Below are 20,512 nucleotides of genomic sequence, written 5' to 3'. Positions count from 1 at the left end.
GTATCTAGACGAAAAGCCCAGTTTATCTGTCTCCAATGCATGGCATATATAACACTAAGTAGTATGTATTTGGATTGTGTTAAAGTAATTATTCGAGGAAGGAAATAAATGAAACAAGCTTATATAACTTGAAACTATTTTATGTCAACATCGAATTATGGTAGATTTATATCACGGCGCTACACATATATACAGCTTTAATTAACTGAGCAAAATTACAATTTTGTATCATATTTCTACAGTAAAATAATATTTTCACATAATAACTTCACAATTGCAAATGATTTTGTTAGAAATATGCTACTTAAAAATATAAGATATTCGTACATTATGGAAATTAGCTTTTTTATTATATCGGTATTAGTAATAACAAAAATCACGACTTATAAACAATGAGCAGCATAAAAACTTATAAAAGTATTAAAAACATTTAAAAACTATTTATACATTCGTTGGTTCTCCTAAAGTTTATTAATTATTTTTGGCACGTAGCAGTAAATATTTAAAATTAATTACATTTCTAAAGTATGCTAAATTATTTACATTTATACATAACATATTTACAAAATGAAAAAGCGAAATAATAAACTTATGTGGAATAAACGTATGAATAGGTGTCAATTGTGTCAAATAATACATTTTATCAAGATAATTAAATCATTAAAAAAAAAAAGTTATTGCACTGGGTGTTTCATTTTTTCCCTTTTTAATTTTCACATATTCTTCATAGTCGTATTCCTCATGACTGAGGAAACAATGACACTATCAATGGAGTGGTTTGCCATTGCCTTCTCCATTTCACACACAAGTTGATAATCAACCAAAGTGCAGGTTTCCCCACAATGTTTTCCTTCACTGAAAGCTGGACTGGTGGACTATGAAATCTACTATACTGAGCCGGATTGGTCTATAAACTCATGTGGCACGAGTAGGAATTGAACCAGGGACCTTTCGATCCGCAAGCGGAAGTCATTAACCATTACACCAGCGTTATTTTTACATATTGAAGTATCAAAAAATCAAAGTTTTTAATCAATTGTCATAGTAGGTAATAGGTACATGTTATAGTCCCTTCGGCCGATACTACTTATTTTTCGTAACCAGATGCGATCTAAGTTGTGGCCTTATCTTAAAACGTAGGTATCACAATCAATTTATAATCATATTTTATCTAATAAAGTTAATTTATATACTATTCGCCGCTGCAATTTTTGTTTTATCCAAATAACTAGCTTGAGTGGTATTTTTGACTTCATAATAATGTTTTTTTATTTTGTATTAAGTACTTAAAAAAATCATCACAATTATTGAGGTTCATAATTTAATTTATCAAAAAACAATTAATGAAAACTAGAAACAGTACGTTTGCACTCGCCCTGTTACTATTGGTCAGTTAATTAGTAAAAAAAAATCATCTAGCACTACTGGTACAGACCGCTCCGGCCGTTTTGGCAAAATTTGGCAACCAACTTTAAAAAATAATAATCATGAAAAATCATGTTACACATTATGCTCACACTGTCGTCGATCAGCCAAACTTGGTGAATTCTGTATAAAAATTGCTGGTTTTTCATTGCGGTAAATAAAAGCTCTCATACTAACTACGCAATGTTCTCGCATCCACGTCGGCATGTGTCTGAGTTTTCGGCGACAGTGTGGAGCGATGGAGCGATAACATCTGTAATGTCTCGTCGAAAAGTCACAACACTATTTTTAAAGACACAATTCAATTTTTCCATTTTCACATCAATTCGACACACCACTGTCGTTCTCTTTGTCGACCCTAGGGTCAATCGACCCTGGCCGCTGCCACAATCACGAATGGGAGTGCCCCAAACCATTGTGAGTATGGTGGTGGTTCGCAGCGAGGTGGTGGAAGTAAGGCGCGTATGGCCCCGGGCCCGTGAAGGGGTAGGGCACCCCGTGGGAGTACAACAGGCCGCCAGGGTAGGCCCCTGAGGGGAACCCGCCCGCGGAGGGGGGAGGCACCGTCGGGCTGTTGACATCCATGCCAGGGTTCTGCTTTTTCCACTTTGTACGTCTGTTCTGGAACCATATTTTTACCTGAAAACAAAAAGTATCATTAAAATAAACCTTCTCAACAGAAATAAGTAAAATTCCTTCAATCCCAACAACTCAGCCGTTGAACCAAAATGATTAAAACTATTTTCTGAACTATATATTTAAAAAGGCCCTTGACATCAATAAAAATAGATTAGATATTCAATATTGGTTCAAGATATGCCTACACTCCTGTGTCTCAGTGAAGTTCAGATTAAGAATTAACATACTTAGATAAGAATATACCATGGAGAAGTAAGAGCTCCCTACATACCTGTGTCTCCGTGAGGCTCAGACTGAGAGCCAGGTTGAGTCGCTCGCAGACGGACAGGTACCTGGTTGTTTTGAACTTGTTCTCCAGTGACACCAGCTGCTCGTACGTGAACGCTGTTCTGGCTCTTCTCGGCTTCGTGCCCCCTTTTGAGTCCCTTTGGAAATATAAATAAATATAAAAATGATATAAATGGGTACTGTCGAAGGTGTTTCCATTAGGATGAAATAATCTTACATAAATTGACAAATTAAGTTACATTTTGTTTGTTACTGTTATATACCAACCCATAAAGAACTGGCTTGATGTTATCAAGAAGGGCATGCATGACCACAGCAGACTCGGGTACTAAAAATATAATTGAGTAACGGTTTTTAAATACTTCATTAATTCATGCCTGAAGCCGGGGGCAAAAGGCAATCGGACTCCGCGGCGTCACAGCCCCGAACGCAACTGGAAACATTCAGAGATGAGAAAGATAATAATTTAGGCATACCTTGAAGAACTACTCTTCCCCTTCTTGGAGCTGGAGCTAGTGGGGCTCTTGGGGTCTCCGTTCTCGTCCAGGTCGGACTGCGTGAGCACGTCGTCGTCCAAGTTGGAAGTCTGGTCGTCCGTCTCCACATCATCAGCCTCAAGGTCCGAGTGCAGGTGGTCTTTCACTGAAACAACGAGAAAAACTAAGATGGCGAAACAACAACTAAGACGATACTTCTTATTGTTATTTTCCTAACAAAAGCTGTGTGGGGCTGAGGCAGGTGAGCGGGGAAGCAATTCCGTCATGGCTCTACCATTTTGTGAGCGGAATACGAATTAAGCTCCACTCCTTGTGCCGTCATCTGTGCACCTTTCATTGTAGCTGTGCAGAAGTTGATATACGGATCTTTATTCTCTATATTGAATCCTAAAATAAAGAAATACTGAAAAATATAGTATAGGTCTTATTATTTTTTATACAAAGCGCGGACTTATCTGCAAATTCGTCTTTGAAGATAAGGATTTATCGTCAAATTGGACTTTGTGGAAAACATAGGTTAAAAATCTATGGTGGAGTGTTTATGTAATAAATTTATTTTACTTCACTTTAAAAGCGATCTCGTTTAGAGGCCACTAAACAAATTTAAACAAAAATAAAGCGTTTGTCGGGCACATTTATCCGCACTTAATTAAAATCCTTAAAAATAGAAGTTGTAAATAAAATAAAAACACCCAGATGGCGTATAAATCACACTATTTTATAGTTTCCTCATAATGCAATTTTCTTTAAAATTTTCATGTCTTACGAATGATATAATGAATGTATCCGTTTCCTCCGAACTGCAAAATAGTTTTAAAACAGCTATTAATTTTTAATGTGGCAGCATTGGTGGTGTTCTCATCGCCCGGAAACATTAGGGAATAATTTACGATAGATTTGTATTTAGTAATATTATTGTTATGCTGATTTTGATGTTGGAACGGATGTGTAAATATTAGCGAAAATTGCCCGCGTTTATGTTGTTAAGTGGATTTAGATTTATATAATTTGTTAGATATCGTGGGTGTGCGATGAGGATGTGAGGCTGTCATAGAGGGCGATATATTGCTATGTATTTTAGGATGAAATTGGCTGATTATCTCTTATCTAATGAAAAATTCTATTATTATTTTTACCTTACAATACATTAATATCAGAATTAATTAATCTAGCCTTCAATAAGATACTTAATCGGGCAAATAAACGCGCTGGTTTGTATTAAATAAAAATTGATAGAGATAGATACTGCTATGATCTGTACCCTAGACGCCAGTTAACCTACGCTAATTTGAATGACATCACATCAACCACAATTTTTCTTTACCAAAAACTTTTAAATCTTATTTTACATCGAAATATCGTCGGAAGTTCCACTCTAAATTCTTTGATACCAAAACAGATTACATCCTGTCACCACCCGTTCTAATTTACACTCTAATCACAACGTAATACGATCGAAATTTAATTGTATTTATTCGAATTTTAATATAAAGGTAGTGTCACACATCGCGACACGAATTAGCGCAGTTAACAACATGCAGATGCGATCGACGAGTGATATAGTATTGCGAGTTGCAGCTCGATTTAAACGCTGTCGCTCTTAATAAATAAGTATTTAGTAACGAAGCGAGGAGATCACGGGTATTTTGATAAGTATTTGTTGAGACCACCCCTGTTTTACTCGTATATCGTAGTAAAATTAACAGGGATATTTTATCTGTTGAGACCACGCTGCACCTTCTTATTTTTGTCATCTAAAGTCTTTTTATTTTTGATATATTTTAACTAAAACACCTTAATTTGAAATAATTTATTATTTATTCACAAGATAAATAATTAATTTACCGACTTTCATTAACGTTTTTTTAAACTGCTAAAAATTATTTAATGTAATAATACTTACAGAAACTGACATAACATGTGGCGCTAAAGTAATTTATTTATTAAATTTGTAAATGAAAATCTATTAAAATACAAAGAATACAGAATATTAAATATATTATATGCTCAGCATACATTAAAAAACAAGCAAAAAGTACATAGCTGTCTAAATGAACCATCCGTTTGTCTGTCTGCGAATATATCGCTCAATGCTATGCGCTGTTAATTAGGACCATATTGATTTGTTTCTTTGGTCAATTAGATTTGAATTTATATTGCTACTAATTCAGTATTTAACTGCACTGCACGCAGATGCGCCCAAATAATCCGGCTCGAAGGACTATCGATCAATAAAAAAGACGTGAAGAAAGTTCAGTAGTTGAGTACTCGACATAAAATAAAACAATATGTTAAGTACAGATAGTTAAGAGTCGTTATGGCTATTTATATAATTTGAAACCAGTACATGGCCACTTCTATCGCTATTTCAATAGCCTCGTAGAGGTTTATCAATATGATACAAGAAGTGCGACAGTTCAGGCAAGACAGTAGGTGAGCCTGGACAGCACCACAACCGCAGAGATCTAGAGAGTTATTATTTAAATAAAATTAAATATTACGCATGACATGGCATAAAAATTCCTATAACTAAGTATACAATTAAATAGTTATTAATAATTTTTAATCTTGGTTTTTGCAATGAAATGACTATCCTGTTTTCTATGGTTTACTCGAGCAGAGCAAGCAATAAACAAAGCATTCAGAGATGTATGCAATTAGGTAAATCTCCTAGATCCAGAATCTTTTTAGCCACATGTAGGTAACTGTATTTACCGATGTTAATAAATAAATCTCATGCAATTTGTCTTATCGATTTAACTTACCAATTGCAATGACGATACTTATCGTGCTTGGTTATTATGTCTTGTCTTGCAAATCTTTTAAAATTTAGCCGAATTTCAAATAGAACCGCTGGTAAAGTAAAACACTCAATTTACGATTATAGTTCTTCATAGTCGTATTCCTCATGGCTGAGGATCGTGGTCATTACGTGGAATTAAACACACACAACTTTCTTGACGTTAGTAATGGAGTGGTTTGCCATTGCTTTCTCCATTTCACACAGAAGTTAATAGTCAACTAGTGTGCAGGTTTCCTCACGATATTTTTCTTCATTGGATTATAGTTAACATTGAAATCAGGTTCAACAGATTACAACAATTAGTATAACTGCGATCTAGTCTATATATCTACACAGTCTTATTGAGATGTAGGTAGCCGTAAAGCTTGCAACACCAAGTAGCTACCAAGGGCACCTAGTAAATGAGACGATTGACAACAAGAGAAATCAAATAACTTTTACTAATCCAAGATAAGCTGATCCACCGACATGTCTCAACCCTAAAACGCAGTGCAAATCCGAAAACATAAACCAAGTATCTTCGAACAATATGTCTTACTTAAGAAGATCGATGTCGCGTACTTAAAGAGTACCGCGCGCCATATTCCACCCTGGGAGTACGCACACGTCCCAAATCCCAAAGAGGGAAGGCACTTGTAATTGAGAGGGCTTTATTAATTACAAACTTAGACCACAACCCCCCTCTCCCACCCCGGGAGCTATTGTCGAGCAATTACCATCTTTAAGCCGTATTTACTAAGGTTAAAAATCCCAGTAGGTCTCAATATTAACCCAAATTCAGCCTTATCTTTTGGGGCGTAAGCGTTTTCATTTAATTCGCGTGTCGTTGTTGGATTTTAGACTTTGTACTGTTGATTTTAAGGTAGTTTTTCGGTGTTTAAGTAGTGGTTAACAAATAAGAGCCATCAATTTGTTAAATGAAGAAAATGGAGGAGTACGATTTGGTGAGTTTCGGTTGAGAGGCTCCGTCGTGTTAGCAGTTATGTTACACAATATCGCAAATGTTTTAGAGTTAATTTGCTATAGTTGATATCGATTTTTTAGCTCGAGTTGTGTAATTTTAGTTCGATTCGTAAAATAATCTGCCCCACACGTCATCATTAATTAAGTAGTAATTTTTGCGCGTAGCATTGACTATGTAATACGTGACTACGATGAAATTACATAGTTATAGATTAGGCTGGTACGGGCGTATTTTAAGAAGAGATGAAAATCACGTCACTCAAAGGGCATTAAAGATGGAAGTAAAGTGTTCCAGGAATAGAGGAAGACCTAAGAAGAAATGGATGGAGTGTGTCAAGGATAGTATGAACAGGAAAGGAGTATTAATGGATAAGGCAAATGGAAGGAACTTACATACTGTGCCGACCCCACATGAGTCGGATAATTTTTTGGTATTACTCTTTGAATGTACCTAGACTAGAATGTATTTTTGTCATCTTATTATAGGATTTATTTTTAGTATTTGTTATTATATTGTTGATAAAATAGATTAATTCCGCAAATGAAAGTTAAAAATGCTTTAGAACATTAGCCCATTAAACCTTTTCGCAATTTGTATTCCTCTTTTACAGCCGAAGGCTGTTTTCACGTAATTCCGTTGCCCTAATTAAAAAGTCAGCGGCAGTGTTGCCAGTTAAAACCGTCGTTAACACGCGATCGCAGCGCGGTGGTTTTACCTAATAATACCGAGACTTACGAATATTTTCCTGAAGTTTCGAAGAAGGGTTAATTTTGTCAGTTCAGATAAGTACTTGTATTTAAGATGTTACTTGGAATTAGGTAGGCAAATTTTAAGTTAAAAAGTACCTGTCGATTGATATCTAATCATTATTCAAAGTTTTTTAACATTTCAAAATATATAGGCCTGTGTGGTAAGTAGGTAATGCGAAAATTAAAGAGAAATCGAAATTTTATTTGCATTCTACACTACAAGGGAAATTATTCCTTCCTTCCTTTTTTGTTATCAGTCAGGTACAAAACTTACAGCACCTATAAGACCTTTAAATTTATAACATCATTAAAACGTACCTAATAAATTTCATTTCGCCATTTCCTACTACACATATTAGTGAATTTATATTATACATATTTTTGTAACTATTACTTGAGTTAGACAAAAAATTTTTTGTCATACTCATACCTAAATATCTGAATCGCGGATATCCCACAACCATCTCGTAACATAACATCGCCACACTCTATAAAAATACGCGAGTCTTGCAAAATCTTGTTCAACCATTTGTCTATGGAGGCCGGATCTAAAGGCCCGAAAAATAAGCCGAGCCGGCCCCTAAACGCCGCCAAATTTATGCCCTCCGCTTGACCCTTCAGACGCCTTGTTCACCTTTTATTTTTATTTGAGTGAGCAAGGAACAAATCTTAGCGCAAAAGGATAATAAAATAATCGTTAGATTCGTTTAGACGAGTCTAATTTCACGGATTGGTGCGCAAAGGGACGAAGACTGTAGGGTTGGCACCGTCTCGCTCTAATGCAGAGGGATGGGTGCCGCTTTCTCTCTCTGGCGACGACCAATCGACATAGTGAGTTGCAAAATTTCTTACGTATTCTTATTTTCAGCGGGTTGCGGGTTTGTAAAAGTGCTTTTTTAAAGTTAGGCGTCTGCATCATCTACATAAACTTAGTACATATTCAGGGAATTTGAGAGAGATTGCCTGCTTTTAATTCATTTGAACTGCACATAGGCATTATTTTTTACATTTCTTATAGTTTTTAGCATCTGGTATATTATATTATAAAATACTTGGGTCAAATAGAAGGAATTTGATCAATAATGTTTATAAATATTTCATTTAATTCGTAATGACAATAGCTATATTTTAGAGGAGTTTGCATTTATAGGTTTATCAACTGGTTTTTTATCTGTCAATTATTTATAAACAACCAGTCGCCTTAAAAGCAAAACCTACTATTTCCATGATAAAATTAAAACCAATGAGGCATAGACAATAGGGTAAAGGTATAACGTACACAATATTTCGAATGTGTCGAATTACGTCGATGAAGCGTGAGCAATGGCCACTCGATATTATTGCGAGTAAATTCGGAATGGCCTGCAGAGTCGATGTATCGATATCATGATATCGCAATGGCGATCTTAACTGCCTCTAAAATGGCTATTTTCTTACAGTTTCTTCTCTCGATCCGGGAAAATACGTATCTGGAATATTAGAGAGTCGAAAACAGATTCGAGGTATAAAATTTTCAAAAATGGAAATTCATGACTTTGTCTAGAATTTTCGGCATTGAACGCAAAAGAACAGAGGTAAATAGCAGTGACATTCAATACAATTTTAATCATAATAATAAATAATTTTTAAAATGGCAAAGACAACACAATATAATTAATTAGGCATTAGGCATATCTGCCTTTGTATTGTACTTTTTTCTATTGATGCAATACAAATATCGTAAAACACCCCGCCATGTCTTAACATAGAATAACACACTTATTTTACTAACTAAATACGATAAAATGAGAATACATTTTTTTATATTGATGCTGAAGTTTGGAATAAGGTTGAGGTCTGTCTTACCCTACCCTACTTGTAAATCATTGTACATAAATAAAAAATAAATCAGAATTAAACATAGCCACAGGAATATTACAATATACGCCATTTTGTTTTCATCGCATATTTAATACCGTTGCAAAAGTTTAGTTTGCTCAGAAACCTGATGCAAATAAGCATAACCATTTTAATCGCCATAAAGGAATTAACCTCGCTTTATTTACGTTGTAAATCAGTTTGCGATCCAGCTGTAGTTGTCATCGCGACTTCCGACGACCGACGGGCTTCGTCGGAGGTCGTAAATGTGTCAGCAGATGTAAGGGACAAGGTCCGGACTGACTTCCATCTGTGACCTTCCTGGGTGTTATACGCATGCTTTTAATGCACCTATATAATGGTAATGGTACGGATGGATGTGATATTTTATTGCAAATAAAACAGGTTCATTTGAATGCCGTAGTGTTTTTGCCAAAACGTCTATGCCGCAATAATGTAATAAATACCGTCACCATCTCTCTCTCACCTATTGCAAATAATGTATTTGTGTCTTTTTTATAGATTTGATATTTCTACTTTAAAGTATCAATTTTATTTTGCGAAATGAATTGAAAGTATGTTTTTTGTGGTGGTAAGTATAAATAAATTTAATTATTATAATAAGGGCGAATACATACGGATGCAAAGTCCGCTCCGTTACAACTACTATTATAAATTAAAAATTTATAATAATTATAAATTCAAAATTCATGTATTCACGTTTAAATCTTTAGGCTGATATTGATGAAATTTGGAATAAATATTATCTGAGGTCAAACATAGACTGTCGAGGACGGAGCTATGGGCAATAGATTAAATAAATATAAATTTTGGTTGTTTGTGCAGTTTAATGTTTGGACTTGAATCTTGACCCTCCAACTAAAAGTAAAATAATAAACAAAATTCTCTGCCATCACAACAAACACACTCGTGCAACAAGACAGATTTACAAGCTAGGGTCGGTCACGCGCCGGCGGAAGCTGCTATAAGAAGCCGCTAAGTGATTTATATGAGCGATACGAATTACGAACGACTGAAACATCTTTCGCCAGCACTTATATCAATTGATTTTGTGTTTAATTGTTTCATGTCTATGTCAAAAACAATACATTTATATATGTGCTTAATGATTATGGACAGTTAGAAACGGCGACTTCATCTGACTAAAATAGTAAAACACATGACATTATATTATCGTGTTAGGTTATATAAATGCCTTTATACTTAGGTACAATCCTGGGCACATTAAGTGGAACCAAAATGGCGGGCGTCAGCGCAGGTTTGATTAGAGATGAAGTATTAGAAAGGATTTGTAGTGGTTATTATTTATGAAAAAATAAACGAGTATTTTGAATTTCGCGGTTTATCACGAAAGTTTCCATAAATAACACTTATCTCTAAAATGAAACCTGCGTCGCAGGTTTACGGTCGCCATTTTGGTTCAATTTACGTGCCTAGAATAACCAACAAACTTAACTACAATGTGCAAAAAAAAATCAACATAAGAAGGACAAAAATGTGCAAATAAACACACTTGAATTTTAATATTAACAAGCGAGAAAAGAGAGATTAGAAACCGTTTTAATATTTTCTATGCTAGTTTTATTTTGTTATAATTAAGTATTTTATATCTCAATCAATAATCTCAATTTTCTATTTTTCATTGTTATCTTTAACTTCAAAATTCGGGTTTCAAATAAATGTCGCATGATTTTGATTACTTTTATTAGTCACTATAAAAAAACTCTTTTTTTTATATTACCTAAAGCATGCTTTAACTTTTTTATGAATAAATAAATTATTATTAAGTACCTACCATTGTTGTTAAAACCTTGTTGTCTTTTAGTAGTTAAATTCAAATATACATTGTAAACTTAATAACGATAATTAGAAACTAATAAGAAATCACTATTACGCATACATCGGTATCGTTAACCGGCAGCGATAAAAAGCAGACTTTATTATGTTATTAACAACTTGATTGAGTACGTGACATACATATTTAACAATACAAACACATTTACGGAACCAAACACAACTCTAATTTAAACTCTCTATATAATATTATAAGAGTCATTTAAGATATTTTTTCATTCATGTTATATTGTTAAGTTACCACCGCGTCAGCTAACAGCTATATTAAAATCGTGATGAAAAGAAAACGGCGACTTGACTTTTTTTCTTCAAACTTCGTTGCTTTCTACCATTGTAAAGATAAAAAAAAATGTCGGAAAATTTTGTTGGTTCACATTACAGTCAAATTGCGATATTTTCTCAATTTTCAATTCGCGGGTTGAGGTGAATGGTGCGCTTCTGACTTCAACCGTCCTTGGAATACTATTATTGCCTAGCAGCTAAGGTTACATGTCTGAACATTAATATATATAACAGTTAAATACAATCTCAATCAATTTGAAACTGGGTGATATGACAAATATAACTATTTCACTGCACCGAACGGATTCTTTTCAAACAAAATTCAAAGTATTTATGGTTGAAAGGAATCCCTTTGTATAACATCGATTTATCTGGGTATTTTCTATGTGTAGTACATCATCATTTATCAAAAAAATGCTTTTAGAAAATAGAAAAACTTCTTATGAAAAGAGATGGTGGTCTGAATATAAAATCGTGACGACGATTTTATGCCGATTTGTTCAGCTAAACTGTAACGGTTAGCTAAAAAGCCTTTACTGTAAGTATCAATGCATTTTTATATGATAGCATTTACTGTAAGGCTATAAATAAACACGACTTTTGTACAACCTAGTCGCGGATGCCTGGACCAATCAACGTCCGACCCCGAGTAGAGTAAAAAATTCTATTTTAAGCCTAGGTAGGTACTCTATTACGTTTTTATACACCATCACATTTTTATCAAGTTCTTTTCATTTATAACGATATCTTACAAAATGCCACAGAATATAGAGGTATAGCTACACTTGACATAGGATAATATTCAATATGCAGTATTATTAGTACCTATAATACTATTTTGTATAATGGAAAACAAAGTTTTTCATTAAATTAAACATTAGTCACAGTTTACGGCAAGGATTTTGGTGGCCACCGTTTCATTTTTGTGGCAATTTAGAAAACTATATAATACTTTCTAATAAAAACAATTATCGGGATTCCAACTTTTTAAATAACTACAAATCACATCAAAGTGATTTTTGATAACCTTATTCTTCACATCAATCAACATTGTGTCCACACAGAAAAACGATTCGTTAACTGTAACACCAAAAAATCCAAGAACCCTCTTTTGAAATGGGGATTAACTATTTACCTATAGGAAAATTAATAGGTACTATAAATTTTCTTAGCCGATTAAAAAAGCATTTTTTTATTCATTGGAGTTTTAGTTGAGAACGAAATAACAATGAAAATGCAACCAATGAAAATGAAAAGCAATGAAAAAAAACCTCTTTCGGCGGGATGCAGGGAAGGTTTTGTATGAAATTATTTGTTTACCTAGTCCGATTTTATCACCTTAACCCAATGAATGACAGTCACATTTCTAAAACTAGGTATTAGGTACATTAAATAATCTAAAACATAAACTATATAATATATATATATATATATATATATATATATATATATATATATATATATATATATATATATATATATATATATAAAATTACCACTATCACGTGTTAATTTAATTAGGTAATTGTTTAATGTGTATTGTATATCGTTTTCTACTCGAAAAGATCTCCATTATTATTTAATATAGATAAGGCACGCTTACTATTTTTGCATATAAAATTTCATAATTAGTACATAACCTGTAGTTTAGTGCTTTACATAAACACTAGTTAACAGCGGGCACAATATTTAGATGAAACAAAAAATATATGTACTTATGACTTCGTTTTTGTTTATTTCTCTAAAATGTTTATAAGAATTAGTTTCTTGCATGATTTAACTCATACAAATTAGTACACAAAATTAATATATTAAAAACCTATTAATATACTAATTAAAAACCTGATTTAATATTTTTTTATTCTCATATCTGTCTTTCTTTATTTTTATATTTCATATTATCTTTATTTTTATATTTTTTGGTTTATTATAATTATGTCTGTATATATATAATATACCTATATTTATTGTATATTTAAGTACCTACTTATTTATAGTTCTGAAAGCACAAAACCACATTTTGTCTATTTCCAGGTAAATTTTATGATACGCGTTGAGGTCTTTTACAAGAAGTTTTATCCCAAAATGTTGTATCCAAAAAATTTAGTTGCAAAACGTTAAAACCATGTTCAAACGAAAAATACCCACGCACTTGCTCTGAAAGACGGGAGAAGCCGACATTGCCATGTTAACAGAAATAATAAAGAAATAAATAAGTTAATTTAATAATCAGCAGCAAATTGATGTAGAATATTGTGCATATAAAAGTGGTTAAAAACGTAACTATTTGTATTGTTGCTATGCCTAAATAAAAAAAATTAGTTAACTCTACCAGTCAACCAACAAGATTCCAGTTAGAATTATTTATTACAAAACTGTACTCACCGGAATCACTGTCATCTCGATCGTAATGCGGCCGCCAATACTGCTCATCATATCTCAGCGGCACTTCAGATCGTCCAGTGAATTTTGTAGGGTCTAAAATATTTTCTACTGAAAACGCTATCGCTTGTCTCTCAGGCGGTCTCGTTAAGCCTAACCTCCTAGTTAAATCTACGGGCGCCGCTTCTTCTACTCCCACCACATCCACTTCTCCATTGGCTTCTGTTTCAGTCTCTGTCTCTGCCTCTTCTTCTCTCCTCTCGTCGCCTCGCGCCATCGCAAGCATCGTCATATCAAAGCCTTTGCGCTACTGCAAAACATCTAACATGTCATGTGATAGTTTTGTTTGTCACAACACTGCACTTTGGTAGTTCAGTATCACGTGGTATAACTGTAATCCGAGCCCTTTCTCATAGCTGCACGTCAGGAGACTGACTGGCTTGGGGACCGGCGCGGGCGGGCCCAAGCGGCGCCGGCAGGAGGGGGGGATGGGGAACTCCACGGGATTGGTCACACCCGCCGAGGCGTGCCTGGGGTGGAGAAACGTAATCGAGCAATAAGCTTTAAACAATTTCGTTTAATACGTTGAATTATGTAAGAGAGCGTACAAGTAATCGGGCACAAGCGATAACACCATTTGCGCTCCTTCGTTACGTATTAATGGGCCAGGAAATTGACTTATGAATATTAGAGGTTTTGGCCGAAGATGGCCCAAGTGGTCCCTTTCGGCCGGGATACGTTCCTAGTTGAACTTGGTGTTTATAGAGTGGCTAATGGCTGCCCGCGGGCGCGCCTATTACCGTATTTGTACTTTGTTTTAAATGTTACGTATTGTTTCCCAATGACCTCCGTTTTGTGGAGTATGCGCTGGTTTGATTGTTCGCCTGGAAACCCTCGATGTATTCCAGTACACATTTTGTTTATTTTCTTTACAATAAGCGGTTTTCAATTTGCTTTTTCTTTGTTTAAAATTGGTTAATGTTTAATGAGGCATTTGAATTTTAAATTTAAATTGGAGCTATTCTAAATTGGAGCTATTCGTGTAACATTTAACAAATAACCAAATAAGTATACATATTATATTTTAATAGTAAAAAAGGCATAAGTATTCACATATTGGTTACATAAGTACCAACTTAATTTAAATCAGAGAAGTTGCGGATCCGGTCTCAAATTGTATATCGTCCTTACTTACATTTTAAAAGTAATAACAGTAAAAATATCAGAATACGCTTTAAAAATCAAAACAAATTTCGCTCTCTCATCTACGGGTACCTATTCCTGTTTATGTTCGGAGCTATGACGCAGCGAAGCCCAGATTTTGAAAATATTGTCTGACCCAAATTAATTGTGAATTGAATAAATCCTTCTATATTGAAGGCACACTTCTATATTCCATATACACCTCTTAGTTCACTTGTTTATTTTTCCACCCAAAGGTCGGTTGGAAGAAATTGCATTTGCGACCAGTCTTTGCGCTTATAGTTTAAACACCTCGTTGTAACTTATGACTTGTTCGTAAATGGTGCAATAAAAAGTTCATCTATCTACATATTTACATACCTACATACATAATTGAATCTAAAAAAGTTAATTACTTACTTATTTGCTGCCGATTTTTCATCGAACTAAGAACATAATATGTATATGAACGAACTATATCGAAGTATGTTTATAGAAAAAAAAAAACAATACTCTTGCATAAGCTCCTATTGAGGCAACAGGCTGTTGGTAGGTAAGGTCCTTAAGGCCAATTTAAAAAGCATAGTTAGTAATTTACCTACTTAATGGTACATATATATATTTGCTAAAGAGCTCTGATAGTTGAGTTTATACCACGTAAACTAGGGTGCTCTGACAGTTTCATATTTTATAATAATGTTTTCAAACGGTGGTGGCCTAGTTAAGACCGTCCGCCTGTGATCTAACGGTCACAGGTTCGAATCCTATTCGTGCCACATGAATTTGTATACCAATATGACTCATGTATATTGGTTTTGATAGACCGCCACTTGCTTCCGGTGAAGGAAAAACATCGTGAAGAAACCTAACACACTGGTTGATTATTATCTTGTGTGTGAAATGGAGAAGGCTATGACAAACCACTCCATTAATAGTGCCCAGAAAGTTGTTGTGTGTGTTTCATTCCACGTAATGACCACGACCCTCAACCATGAGGAATACGACAATGAAGAAGAGAAGTTTAAATTATTCACGAAGAGATTTTTGTAAACCTGTGGTTAAATGACCTCCCAAAACAAGCATTGGTTCACAGTTATCGTATTTGCAATTGACAGTCTATCCCACCGTCACACCGTGCCTCCCAAGCCAGTACGGTAACTTCAATTCGTTCATTTTTTATTTTTTTTTATTTACACGGCTAATCGCGCTTAACGATCGCCTGCGCAGCAATGACATGCACGATTTCTTGAGTTTGGACACACTTTTCTTGTAAAACGAGCTTCTTATACAGCACGATCTGGTTTCTTCAAATATATAATATTTTTTAAAATGCATAATAAAATCTAAATAAAGAAGAAGAAGTTAGATGTTTCATTCCTCACTAGGAAATTCAGAGTTTTGTACAGAATCCAAATCAAATCTAGACATAAACTATCTAACGCTGAAGACGGCAAACCAGTAAAACTATTTATTCATTGTTTAGAATTATTGTATTGTATACCTATAAATTAAAAAAAATCAGATAATATTTAGAAAATATAAGAAATTATTAAATTATCGTATAAAAAATATCATCAAATGCGGGGCATGCCTATAGAAAAAAAAACGGGAAATTTAATAATAATAATATAATAATTTATTTCAGATAATTTAAAAATCCATATTTTGTTAGTAAATCTTAATCTATATTAGTAAAAATTCAATATGATATTAAATTACAAATTAATGTAGTTAAGTAGTTTTTTAATAAATTGCATATAAATAAATGTCATTATTAAAAAGATTGGTAACTAGTAATACAACGTTATTGAAACTTAGATAATTTAGCCTTCAGCGTGCTCTCGATTCCGAACATCCTATACCCGCCAAATCAAAAAAAGAATCGAATTCCTGACCGTAGCGCGGTTATCTGCGCATGATTAGGTGCGCGGCGGGCGCGCATTGTGCGATGACAGCTACCAGGCTGGGCCCTTCGATTTAATTGATCCACTAGACAACATTTAATAGATTTACATCTCATGTTAATACTCTTCGTTCGCTATTAAGTAAGGTATCCAAATTATGTTTTTATATTCAAACTATACGCTTTCTCTTAACGGAAAAATTTAAATAAGTACTATTAAAGAAATACTTTTGTTATAAATAACCGAGTAACTGGCAAGTCTGTGTCTTTTTTTTTTGCTAGTTAAGTAGGTAGCTTATTCTTTTGGATATGATTAAACTGGAAGTATTCCTCTTTTTTCCAGCAAACAAGAGTCTCTCGTAGACTCTTTAAAAATTACTAATCGTTAATCGAATACCAATGTCGGACTTTTCTGGTTGAAAAAGAAATTGTTTATCGCGTCTGTTGCATACCAGTGTCAGTAGTGTACAATGTACTTCTTACTTCCATATCACTAGAAGAGGAGTGGAGACGAAGAAGTAGGAAAGCGGACCCTGGTCTCCGAGGCTGAGCGGCTGACGAAGAAACTACTTCCCCTGTCTCTCGCAGCGGGATGACCAGTCTTGTCACGTCATTATACCATCATTGTACAACAGTCGCCCGTCGTGCCTTTAATATGTTTAAACCACACAATGACAGCTGATAGGACTACTGGAGTTTTTACGAACCAACAAAACATGTTCTGATAGTAATTTGAAAGTATTTTCTCTCTCTTACGCATGGTCGTGGTTTCATATGCAATCCCGACGCCCCGAAGCCAGGGATACGGGTAAAAATAAACTTTTTTGTATATTCTGCTGTGATTTCACGATAGATCGCCTGCAAATTTTTAGGCCGGTAAATTTTCTTTGGGAATGCTATTGTTGCCTTTCAGCTGTCAAGGCTTATTAATTGACTCACAATATCCACGATAGGATGTCGAGTAGTGCTTCTAGGGCGGGAACCACCGTAAAATGCAGACAACACTTATGTTTATTTTTGTATACAGTGATATATTTTTATCTTCCACGTACCTATAAAAGATAATTAAATTTGTTTATAGAAGAAAATCAATAACGCAAAATATTCGGAGAAGAAAATTAAAATTAATCTAAATTAACAAACGATCCATCGGAGAGATTAATTAAAAAGTTTTGGAAAAAAAAATTGTCGCAAGAGCCCAATTAAAATTCTACGGGGTCATTATGAGACCTTGTTTTGAACGATCGTTAAGAATTCTATTCATCAGTAGGTAAATAAAATTTATTTCGAAGTAATATCTTCTTTATTCCTTATAACATTTCACTTGGGGTCGGGTCTCATCGTACACATGCGCCAGACCTCTCGGCGACTCTGCTCCGGGTTGTCTATCTCTAGATCTCATTTGTATATTGGACCACCCGGTGGAAGAATCTCATTTCATAGTATACATTGATTACTATAGTAATCAATCTGAAAGCGCTCGCGCCTTGTCTTTATCTTTATTTACATTATAAAACAAACTCCTCTGCCGCGTCCGGCGTCTGTCTGTCCGCGATAAACTCAAAAACGACAACACGGATTATCATGCGGTTTTCACCAATAGATAGTGTGATTCATAAAGGTTTATGTGTATAATTTATTACGTGTTTACCCGAGCGAAGCCGGGACAGGCCGCTACTATAGTATAAGTAATGGTTTCATTATATTTATAAGAAGTCAAAGAACTCGTTGTTTCTTACAGTTAGAAGCGCAATAAAATCCTTAATGAGCTCCCTACAATGTCTCCTCAATAATTTGAAACATTTATTTTAATCTAACAGCTCATTCAGCATCATCTTTGTTGGTTTGTTCCCTTTGAGGCTGGATATAAATAAATGGAAAACACTCAACGCTGGTCCTGAAGCCTTCAACATCCAATGGACACAAACACAGAAACGAGCACAACGCACCCAGAACCACAGACGAATATATATTTCGGATGATTACGGTGACAAACAGAGCTATTAAATCATATCTATAAGTACAGTGACAAATACTACTATTAAATTATATCTCTCGAGGTATATGGTGAGTTTATACATACAGACGAATGATACGGTAGTGGCAAGGTGAGACCATCTTATCGTGTTCGTGTATGTGTAACTTTTATTTTCTTCCCAAATAAAAAAAAAAACATATCAATTTGTTTCGATAAATCTTATTTAGAAAGTAATTAATAAGGGATGGAAACAGACAAGTGGAAACATTGATAAAATTATGTAATATTTACAATATCTAGTTAACTTAAAGATTTCAAATTGAAAGTGACAGGCAACAACAGGAGCAAACCTGATACAAGATCCCGCCAAGAATTTTAATAACCAATTTGCGTTACGGTTCTTCGACGCGTCCAAATTATAAACGACGGTCCCTAATTGAATGGTCCACAAATAAATTAGAATAATTTGTACGAAAGATGGTTATTGCTCTGTTAGAGACTGGCTGAGTAATTGCTGGCACCCGCTCGCGTATGTTGCACACCGTACGTCTTTTGTTTGAAGTTTACTTGGTTCGAAAAAAGAATTGGTTTTGTAGTTTTTTTTATGTTGGATTTATGATTTTACATTCTGCGGGTGAAAAAATGTATTTAACTGGCCAGAAGCATCAAGCGCACCTACCTGACGCACTTTAATCAATTTTGTAAGGTGAGATGCATCAGTAACTTTGACGACGGCGTACATTGCGTTTTTCTGCGCAGATCAAAGTTAACCTAAAATTAGACTGGTGCAAATACATTTTTAATCTTTCCTGAGATGTATTGTAGGTATACTTATTAAGAATCTTTTATGATGTGCGTACAGCAACTTAAATCTAATTAGATAGGTACATTAATTAATAGCTAGTATTAATAATTGAACGTATTACTCATACAACTTATAATTAACAACACTTTAACGCAATGAAATACATTGATATTAAATTAATAAGATGTTCAAAAGACACTATTAAACAAGAATAATAGTACAAATCGCCTTGTTTGCGTTGCAATCATTAGTGATAGCCATTCATTATATTAATGAGCTAGTTCAAAGATAGTAAGCCTATTTAAAATAAAGGAAACCGATCATTACAACGCATCCCTTTCATAACCACCCCGAAATAGTAGCCAACCACCCCGATAGGTGGCGCGCAGGTAATTTGTCACACACTCCCAACCAGACGCCTGACAGGCCCAAATGATTTATCGCCTTTCACACAGACAAAGACTTCTACAAATAGACCCCCCTTGCAAGGCAAACACTCAATTCGGAAGTAATTATGGATGGAAAATAACCTCTATATAATCTGAGCAAGGCTTATTTTCGCGCCAAAAAGTGACGTTGACGTTTGCCGCGCTGTCAGCGAGATAAGGTGCGTTCGAATCACTGCGCTCAGCCGTTCGAATTCCTCGCCTAATTGTATGTATCGCGCCGCCGCGAACACATTTATCAATTGACGCCTGTAGCTTCCTTTATAACGACATAATTAGTTAGGTGACTATTTCTGGAATGCTTTGACGGCTTATTAAGAATTCAAATTGAACACAAATTGGATGTCATGCCTAACTGATTTCTAACCTATGATATTAAGCTTTGCAGCGCTGAAAAATGTGTTCGTTGACGCGCAGACAGTTCAGTTTTCCGGACA

General features: G+C 34.6%; 1 protein-coding gene across 1 annotated transcript; it reads right to left on the bottom strand.

Moving 5' to 3' along the window:
- Window positions 1–694: 694 nt before the first annotated feature.
- Window positions 695–14,198, bottom strand: slou (slouch). The gene is made up of 4 exons (XM_053763846.2): window positions 13,765–14,198; window positions 2,829–2,994; window positions 2,336–2,489; window positions 695–2,064 (listed from the first exon to the last, which is right to left on the bottom strand). Exons 1-4 carry the CDS (start codon window positions 14,051–14,053, stop codon window positions 1,816–1,818), a joined length of 858 nt encoding a protein of 285 aa, XP_053619821.1. The 5' UTR covers window positions 14,054–14,198; the 3' UTR covers window positions 695–1,815.
- Window positions 14,199–20,512: the final 6,314 nt, after the last annotated feature.

This window comes from Plodia interpunctella, chromosome 24 (assembly GCF_027563975.2).
Source record: "Plodia interpunctella isolate USDA-ARS_2022_Savannah chromosome 24, ilPloInte3.2, whole genome shotgun sequence".
Classification (NCBI taxonomy): domain Eukaryota; kingdom Metazoa; phylum Arthropoda; class Insecta; order Lepidoptera; family Pyralidae; genus Plodia; species Plodia interpunctella.
This window is presented reverse-complemented; position numbering and strand designations above follow the sequence as displayed.

What these genes read in the sequence shown, in the direction of transcription:
- slou (XM_053763846.2), bottom strand. Translation starts at nt 14,053, where the DNA reads ATGACGATGCTTGCGATGGCGCGAGGCGACGAGAGGAGAGAAGAAGAG. An exon ending in GGGAAGAGTAGTTCTTCAAG is followed by an intron (nt 2,490 to 2,828) that starts GTATGCCTAAAT and finishes ATATTTCCAAAG; the next exon opens with GGACTCAAAAGGGGGCACGA. An exon ending in TGAGCCTCACGGAGACACAG is followed by an intron (nt 2,065 to 2,335) that starts GTATGTAGGGAG and finishes TTTTGTTTTCAG; the next exon opens with GTAAAAATATGGTTCCAGAA.